The sequence below is a fragment of the Dysidea avara genome, chromosome 2 (assembly GCF_963678975.1).
Source record: "Dysidea avara chromosome 2, odDysAvar1.4, whole genome shotgun sequence".
Taxonomy (NCBI): domain Eukaryota; kingdom Metazoa; phylum Porifera; class Demospongiae; order Dictyoceratida; family Dysideidae; genus Dysidea; species Dysidea avara.
In genome coordinates this window covers 4,328,211-4,338,246 of record NC_089273.1, presented here as the reverse complement: position 1 = coordinate 4,338,246, position 10,036 = coordinate 4,328,211, and the positions used below count along the sequence as shown (strand labels likewise).

The 10,036-nt window shown below is 37.6% G+C and overlaps 1 protein-coding gene across 1 annotated transcript; it reads left to right on the top strand.

The window, feature by feature from the left end:
- Window positions 1–3,144: 3,144 nt before the first annotated feature.
- On the top strand, window positions 3,145–7,971 carry LOC136246463 (uncharacterized). The gene is made up of 5 exons (XM_066037938.1): window positions 3,145–3,289; window positions 3,753–5,045; window positions 6,437–6,634; window positions 7,135–7,308; window positions 7,646–7,971. Exons 1-5 carry the CDS (start codon window positions 3,184–3,186, stop codon window positions 7,720–7,722), a joined length of 1,848 nt encoding a protein of 615 aa, XP_065894010.1. The 5' UTR covers window positions 3,145–3,183; the 3' UTR covers window positions 7,723–7,971.
- Window positions 7,972–10,036: the final 2,065 nt, after the last annotated feature.

Below are 10,036 nucleotides of genomic sequence, written 5' to 3'. Positions count from 1 at the left end.
CACATTAAATGCACTATGCGAGGTTCTCCTTTGATCAAGTTTGCATTTCTGCTATCATAATATAGAGTAATAACAATAAAACTGTTGATTATTGCTGTTATAGTGAAGCTGTGTTCTTAGTAGAGGTATGGTGTTACTTTACACAGTATGTTTCAGATAATACACATCTATGAATCAAGCAAACTGATGCATGCTTGACATGCATAGTGACAGCGGTTTCAGTACTTATTGCAAATGTGTAAGGATTGCATTATCGTGCTAATGAATGTAAGTAAAGGTAAATAAAATTTCTGCTTCTTGCTTAAAGTGCACACATCATTTCCAGTTAGAAAATTTTGTGACAAATTGTAATTTCATCCAAAATTAAATCAATGCCATTCATTATGGTTATTATTTGGCTTCCTGCATTAATGATTGCATATAACGTCACATAATTAACTCAGCAATATTATTTTAACAACATTGCATATACGCACCTATAACATGCATGTAACCAATACGGATGAGGAATGTCTACCGTGTTCTATAATTTCAGGTTAAAATGGTTCCTTACCAATCAAAGATCACAGGCAGCTAAAACTTTTCAGCGGGCAGAGGCACTGCAGGATGGGATGTCAAAAATGTGAAAGCTAACATTGTCAATTTATCTACTTTAATTTCCCAACGGTGTTTTAAAACCTATTTTTAACAGGGGGAAGTACCCCACCCACTTAAAATTCCCTATTATGGTGGTGGGTGCAGATGCATGATATATACTAGAATTGCACTGCTTATACATTTAGAGTATTTGTGGCTTAGTTAGTTGTATTATAAATTATAATCATAAGCACTTTAGGCTTTATACCATTATGAATCACACACAGCATTGGTAACAAACAGAACAGTTCGCAAATCCTCAATACAGCAAGCAGTACGTATAGTGTATATGTACACTTTCAACAACTTGTATTATGGTACGGTATTATGCTACAGTACATTGTACTACCACATGTTCCATTTGGCCTTAGCTCCATTAGCATCAACAGGTGGTTCCTGTCTACTGTAATGATGTTGCCTGGTTAAAAGTACTTAATTATTAGATCATAATAATATTATATCACTTTGTCGTCATAGCAAATATTTAAGATGAAATCTGCACTTAAAAGATTTAAGATTGTCTTATGTAACAAAATAAATACACAAAGTGTACACACAGCATCTGTACCATTTCCAATAGGGCCTGCTATGGTATACCCAGCAGAAACATTGTACTAATATAAACTAAATTTCAGGGGATCTGGGGGTGCAACCCCCAGAATTCGCAGGATTTTTTCAATTTGAAGGCTTGAAAACAGTCTGCAAATTCATGCTAAAATCATGACAATAATAATGTCAATCTATGTGCTGCAACATTTTCCCCAAGGTATTCAAAACTTATTTCAGCAGGTAGGCCATGCCCCCTGGTTGAATCACCTATGGTTCCATCAACATTAGAGGATAAGTTGCCAGTCTCTGCCCTTTAGGTCACATTAAATGAGTTGTTAGTTCTCATCCCCACCCACATCACCATTTTACTTACCTCATCAAGGATATTTTGCACTCCTGGAGGCTTAGTGTAGTCATCCAGCACCTTTTAAAGTTGGTATCTTGCTAGAGCAGAAAACTGCATTCTGGGTCATTTAAGCTAGCTAATTCAGCTATCTAGTTAGTAAAAATCCGCCCTCCCGCACTGATATTTTGAGTGCAGGATAAGAAACTAATAATTAAGTTTTTGTGGACTTAATTGCCATAATTATTATGTGAAGAAATAACCCTCATGTAATCTCGATAATAAGTTGTAGCCAACTTAATGTATTTGTTTCATAATGAGTTCAAATTGCACTCTTTGTGGAAGAAATAATGCAGGGTGCAGAATGTGAAGTACACATTATATCAGTGGCAATTCAAGAGTTGACATAAATTTAGGGGTGCAAGCGTGAACGTTTTGCATGGCCTTATAGTATAAAGCAGAATTTAAGGTGCAATGACCAGAAGTTATAGGATTTTTGAAATTTATAAATGGGTTAAAAATTGATGTTTATACATAAAAAAAAGTTAAAACTAGCATTGCCAGTCTGTATACTGCAACTTTTCCCATGATTTTTCAAAATCTAATTATCAATGGGGGTGATGCTGCACCCCACCCCTTAACTCACCTATTTGTTATATAAATGTGGTTACTATGCTTGTGGTTGTATGTACATGACATATAGAAAAGGATTGCTCTGCTAAGTCTGCTTTTACAGTTAGAGTATTTGGGGCTTGGCTGTTGTACATATGTATCATAAAATAATTCAAGCCAAACGCCAAGAAGTACTTTTGTCAACCATTAGGCTTTATAACATAATTATTATTACAGATCTAGACAGCATTGTAACACACTGAACAGTTGGCAATCCTTAATATACCATGTACATACATGCTTGCTGATAATTTATCTATATACAGTTTCAATAACTGGCAACAAAATCGGATATAGTAGCTACACTGGACTAGCCGAACAAGCCAAATGATTCATTTATCCTTTGATCTATTAGAATGAACAGATGGTTTCCTGCATGCTGTAATGATGTTGCCTGGTTAAAAGTATATTATCACTTTGTCATACCAAAAATGATGAAATCACAATTAACAGATTTTAGAATGTCTAAAATACATAAAGTATACACATGACAATGGATTGTTCAAGGGTGTACGATGGTGATCATTGGTTTATTATATACAAAGCTGTTTGTAGTTTACAATGTTTCTGCTGGCTAAACCAATTGAAAATCCATGCGGTGGAATAGCCATTATAACAAAAATTTTGTGGCACTTCTATAAAGGCATGAGGGCGGAATCGGGAAACCAGCGATCAACTTCGCCTGGCCTTATACTGTAAGTACTAGAATGACTATAAAATTGTAATTAATTTTTACTCTCATCTCTAATTATTAAGTTTATAATTACTGGTTTGACTGAATGGTATTAACAGAAAAATTAATAAAATCACACTTTTCATGCATCATCACTACAACCACATTCCATTAAAATGTGATGTAATATGACACCACAGGAAGTTTCAAACAGGATATTGATGATGGTTAATGGGTGTGTCTATTTCCTATAAAAGAGTAGTCACTTGCAGTGAACTCAACAGTAGCCAATAGTATCTAGTATATATCTATGATGATCAGAGCAGTTGGCGTAGTCTTGTTGCTGTGTCTCCTGAGGAGCAGTTTACAACAGAGTACTGGACAGAGTGATAGTAAAGACAAAGGACAAGATAATGGTAACTAAACTATTTGTGTGCATTGCAGATGTAGACAGTACACAAAACTTTGTGAATTATGAAATAATAATAAAAGAGCTCCTGCAGTAGAATTTGATAATATGTAATAGAATTTAATAGGAAAATAAAACGGAACATACATGTTTGTAATCATAAGCAATATGGCCATACATGTAACCCTAAATGAAACACAATAATACATGTTGTGCAAGTAGTGGTTTAGTGCAGAGGAAATCTCAGATCATGTGGCTTCTGAGGTACTTGTTAAATAGACTGCAAGTTATCTGTGGACTAAACTACCCCACCATGGGTAGGATAATTTCTGTAATCTCAGCACTAAATCTTAGGGTTAATAAGTCTCTGACTATTGCTTAACAGGATTTCAGCAGCCTTTTGCAGCTATGCACCCAATTAGATAAATTAAATACTTATTGCTTTATAACCATCAGCACCGTATTTTCAGAAAGCTCAGTTCACTACTTTGGATTCTTCAGTAATACTGATGATGGTGATTCTGATCTGAAGCTGATTCTATTAAACACTGACACTGAATCAGTATCATTTACGATGGTTGCTCCAGGGATAGACTATGCCCAGACTGGTACTATATCAGCCAATGAACAGAAGATAGTGGATATACCCAGTGAAGCTGAAGTGACATCGATTGATGACCAGGCTAAAGGAATTCACCTTACTGTCACCAGTGATGCGGTGACTGTGATTGGCCAAAGTATTAATGGAAACAATACTGACACTTTCACCCTTTTACCAGTTGCTAACTTGAATACTGACAAATACACTTATTACAGCATCTCCACCTCACAAGTGTCCAGTTATGACTACTACAACACTATTTTAGTGGTGGGCACAGAAGACAACACCATGTTGGAGTTGACAGCTACACAGGGTGTTCAGGTCAAGATTGGTGACAATGTTGACAACCTTGTTCCTGGCAAAATGTATTCCTTTGCAATCATCAGATTACAAACTGTGTACATTGCAGCAAAAGAAGATTTGAGTGGAACTAAAATTGTAACTGACAAACTAGTATCTGTGTTTAGTGGTCATCAGAATGGTGACATTGAAGGTTGGCCAGTACGAGGCTATTTAGCTGAACAGATTCCACCAACTGCATATTGGGACAAATTGTACTATTTTGCATCTACTGGATTCAATGTGATTATTAAAATACTGGCAGCAGAAGATGGCACTAATGTTGACATACACTGTAATGGAATCAAAGAGTCACACAATATCAATGAGGGTAAAAGTGTTGAAAAATTTTTGGAATCATTAGAGACTGCATATTGTGCAGTCCATTCAGACAAGCCAGTTCTTGTTGCTGAGATGGGAGCTATTGTGTATAATCAACCAAATTTTATCGGAATGCCAATGATGGCAACAGTACTTGGGACAAATCAATTTAGTAATAATTTAGACAGTTCTACTCTCAATCCCAAGGATTCTTCTAAAGAATATTATCACTACATCAACCTTATAGTACTAGATGAGTATTATCAACCTGACATGATCCATTTAACACAAGGAGGAGAGACCCATACACTAAATACTGGCAACTGGAGACCAATTGCAGCTGATAATGTTGTTGAAGCATATGGTCTACAAATTTCCATCAAATCTGGTCCATACACCATCACACATGATAACCCGGTTGCTAAGATGACTGTAATGTCATTTGGTACTGGGGAACAGTATGGTGGATATGGACACAGTGGACAATTCAGAGTGGTACAAGGTATGGTATATGTTGTAATTCTTTGTTTGCACTGAGAGTAGACAAATACATAATGTACACAAAGTGTGTCAGCAATAGTGTAATAGTCATGTTTGAAAAGCATAATAAGGTCTCTAACATCACAAAGAAACCTCCTGATAATTTATTCAGATTTCAAGCACATTCACTGTATAGTATTTAGCGAAAATGTACTAAAATATGTGACCCAGTCTGAGAAAAACAGTCTTATCGTCCATGTCAGCAGATTTGATTTTTCATCCAGGACACGAAGCTACATGAATAAACTGTCTAATTCCACAATAAAAATTAATTCCCCCGTAAAAATCAGCTAGACTTGGGTGGTCTGGTTTTGCTGGCTGCTTTTCTCAAGCCCAGTGGCAATCTGTACATGCAGCTTGGGGCTTTAATGGAGCTCTGGTCAGCCTGGGGATGACCGTATGTGACTGAGTGTACAGCTCTGTGGTGTTGAATGAGTACCTCTGCTTTCCTTTCATTTTAGCCAATTTTGAAACCTCAATGGCCCAAAACTTGGCCTATTTCATCCCTACACCTTCCTTTTCAATAATAGTTTTGATACTATCTTGCCCACCTTCCAGGGCCCTCGCCTCCCACCCATTTTGCAGCTCGCCTGATACAGTCAACCTCGGTTTAAAACTATCTAAAATGGCGGGAAACTTAGCTGTTGGCTACTTGCACAGTGGATGCTCTCAGTCTGGAAGGTAAGGAATTGGTGTAAAACGTGTGAAAATTTGGTACACATAGCTTCAACCATTGGCGAGCTACAACACACTAAATACTTAAAACCGGCGTTTCCCGATACTTTTAAATAGGCGATAAGCCCGGTTTTCCCAGACTGGGTCACATATAGCCCAGTTAATACCAAACCATGCTATAAGCTGGTTAGGAGCTACACCCTTGGATTATTTTAGAAACCTTATCCTTGCCACGGTTTCTAAAACCACATAAAGAGCCTTGTAGTTGGGATGGGTTCCTAATCTATGCTAAAAACTGTAGGAGATGTAATTAGCCTTGAATCAAAATGATGCAACAACATCTGCTGATTTCAGTTAAAGTTAGGTCATTAGTGATCACTTAAGAATAAACACAACAATGACCACTAAATGTTAAAAATCCAGATAAGCAATAGTAAATTGTGCTATGATAGTAATCAATTACCTGTACAATTATAGTTTTGTATTTAATTGTAAAACTACAGCATGATTATTAACACTTTTCAGTGACCAGCACTGAAGGTATGACAGCAACATGTGCTGCAGCCTTAGAAGTAACCTAATTTCAAGGCCTTATAGACTTAATGACTTATAGCTAGGGTGTAACAGAAATATACACATGCAGGAATGACATGTGCATATAATTCAATACTCATATAGTTTTACCACTGTGCCAACCACTGGATGACATTAATGATGGAAGGGTTGAGTGTTCACTAGGTGATGATGGGGTTCCTACTGAAGGAGATACTTGTATCTATGTGTGTAATGAAGGGTTTGTTGTGACTGGTAGCAGTATTACTAGAGAATGCCAGAGTGATGGCAGCTGGAGTGGAAGTGAACCAACTTGTGAGAGAGGTGAGTATTAAACCATCACAGCTACTGTAGTGCTGACATCAGCTTATAGCCAAATTTGAGCAATATCAGTATGGTAATATCATTATTAGCTGATTATCTAGCTGATTCACCTTGATGCCAGTGTTTTCATAAAAATACTGTAAGACAAAAATAAAGTATAAATATGGTAATTTTACAAAATGCATGAGACATGTTGGTAATAACAAACATCAAATCAGTTATCGGTATCAGCCATTATAAATTTCAATAATAATGTCTGATAATTTGATAGTTGGCACAATCTCTTATATATCATTGCGTCACTAGTCATTAGTCACAAGATTGACACAGGAAGGACTAAACAATTTTCCTAATTGGATCCAGCTGATGATTCAGGGTGTATTCGAATGTGCATACTGTACCATAACAGAGACACAGAATCTTTTAGCATGAAGGCTTTCTTGGACATGCACTGAAGCACATAAAAATTTTCCTTGTAATAAGTTCTGTGTTACTTGTAGTACTGTGCTATCAACTGAAAGTTCCTGATAATGGAAAGATGGAGTGTACTGGTCATCAGTATGAAGATATGTGTAACTTCTCATGTGATGATGGTTATGAGTTGACTGGCAGTGATACTAGGACCTGTCAGAGTGATGCTAACTGGAGTGGTAGTGAGGTTGAGTGTATACCAGGTACGTATGTCTGAGTGTCCTGATATAATATTGCTGTTGTGGAATTATGTGCTTTGTGCTTGTGTGCTAGCTATCATATTGAAAAGATCCTAACAATTTACAATACTTCTTTGAAGCATTTCATTGATGGAAAAAAACAATAACTCCCCTTTTTGCAGACTGGTCACAAATTAAGGGTTTCACACATTCAGTTTACATAATGTATTCGATAATTTAATTCTTCTGTACAAACTGTACACTGCACAATTTTAACACAACACATAATTTACTATACAGGCATATTAAATTACAATAACATGTAGAGCACATAATACCTTGCTTGTTGGTACTTGACTAGGTTCACGTCAAGATAGAAAACGCAAACAGAAGAATTCTGGAAAACACAAAGATCGTGATCAGAAACAAGAACTATGATGGATTGGACACATTGATAAACATTACATTACATACTATTAACATTTAAACATTTTTTTGCTTTATTTGCTTTATTAGGTGTCTCTTTTTCCCTTGCTCATACATTACATATTAACTACAACTTGTAGTAGCACATAATTTAGTAGCCATTGTTGTATAGTAGAGTAGTTTTCTTAAAACTTAATATCGCTGAAGAGTTAGAGATGATAACATACAGTACTATACAATACAGGAAGGGAATTGATTAATATCAACACAGTTATGCTATGTTTCTGAAAATATTGACTTTGTGAATGGTATCTAAGCTTGTATAATTATCCTCACCTTATAATATTATTATGGTTGTTAAATAACTTACCCCATACTTAATTGTGACTGAAACCAGTCTTACAGCCTGAAAATACATACAGTGGAACCTCAGATATCCGAACCCCTTGTGACTAGGGGTGGTCCATAAGTCTGAACAGTCTGTACCTCTGAAGCTATGTATAAAATAACATGAATATTTTATGTTGCTTTCTAAACCACATATACATACTAGTGTTGTTCCAGTTCTTAGTACTGGAACTAAAACAATTCCAGTTAACATGCTGATTGGTGTGAAAACACCCCGGGGCAGTGTGCACTCGGCATATTCAAGCAGTGCACACACCCACCAGGGTACAATCACCACTTACCATGTATTTAGTATGTGATTTTACTTTCCTCAGAACTAGAACTAGAAAGAAATTTTATCAAGTACTGGAACCAGTATTGGAACTGGAATTGGTTGTTACTATACAGCTTTTGCCAATGAGATTTTATGTTTTTACAAGACCAGAATTTATCTGCTGACAAAACCACAATGTTGTATATAACTTCCTAAAAGCTGTATGTATTACAACTATGTATGCATCAGTAAGCTGTATGTATTACAACCATGTATGCATCAGTGTGCTAAAACACTGCTTGAAACAACTGATTAGTTATAGTATTAGAAGAGAGAGATAAGGCTTGAAATAAGACCAAAATTTCATGATAGTGGTACAGTACACTGGTGTACAGGTGTACACATAAAGGGTTGTGGTATGCATTTGACACGGTAAAGAGGAGTCTGTTTTACAGTTCACTGTTGTACATGGGTGTACCTAGGTATAGAAATGTGTACATCAGTGTGGGTGTACAGCAGTGTACTTCAGTGTACATCGGTATACAGCAGTGTACATGGGTGTACAGCAGTGTACAGTGGTGTACAACAGTGTACAGTGGTGTACATGGGTGTACCGCAGTGTACAGCGGTGTACTTCAGTGTACATGGGTGTACTTCAGTGTACATTGGTGTACAGCAGTGTACATCAGTGTACATCGGTGTACTTCAGTGTACTTCAGTGTACATGGGTGTACATGGGTGTACTTCAGTGTACATGGGTGTACAGCAGTGTACATGTGCGTACTTCAGTGTACATGGGTGTACAGCGGTGTACTTCAGTGTACGTGGGTGTACAGCAGTGTACATGGGTGTACAGCAGTGTACATGGGTGTACAGTGGTGTACATGGGGGTACTTCAGTGTACATGGGTGTACTTCAGTGTACATGGGTGTACAGCGGTGTACTTCAGTGTACGTGGGTGTACAGCAGTGTACATGGGTGTACAGTGGTGTACAATGGTATACAGTGGTGTACATGGGGGTACTTCAGTGTACAAGGGTGTACAGCAGTGTACATTGGTGTACTTCAGTGTACATGGGTGTACAGCGGTGTACATGGGTGTACAGTGGTGTACATGGGTGTACAGTGATGTACATGGGTGTACATGGGTGTACTTCAGTGTACATGGGTGTACAGCAGTGTACTTCAGTGTACAGTAGTGTACATGGGTGTACAGCAGTGTACATGGGTGTACTTCAGTGTACATTGGTGTACTTCAGTGTACATGGGTGTACAGCGGTGTACATGGGTGTACAGTGGTGTACATGGGTGTACAGTGATGTACATGGGTGTACAGTGGTGTACATGGGTGTACTTCAGTGTACATGGGTGTACAGCAGTGTACTTCAGTGTACAGTAGTGTACATGGGTGTACAGCAGTGTACATTGGTGTACTTCAGTGTACATGGGTGTACTTCAGTGTACATGGGTGTACAGCGGTGTACTTGGGTGTACAGCAGTGTACATGGGTGTACAGTGGTGTACAACGGTATACAGTGGTGTGCATGGGAGTACTTCAGTGTACATGGGTGTACAGCAGTGTACATTGGTGTACTTCAGTGTACGTGGGTGTACAGCGGTGTACAGTGATGTACATGGGTGTACTTCAGTGTACAGTGGTGTACA

Excerpts from the sequence above, each read along its gene's own strand:
- LOC136246463 (XM_066037938.1), top strand. The coding sequence starts at position 3,184 with ATGATGATCAGAGCAGTTGGCGTAGTCTTGTTGCTGTGTCTCCTGAGG. Across the intron at positions 5,046-6,436 it reads ACAATTCAGAGTGGTACAAG|TTTTACCACTGTGCCAACCA; the intron begins GTATGGTATATG and ends ATACTCATATAG. Across the intron at positions 6,635-7,134 it reads TGAACCAACTTGTGAGAGAG|TACTGTGCTATCAACTGAAA; the intron begins GTGAGTATTAAA and ends TGTTACTTGTAG.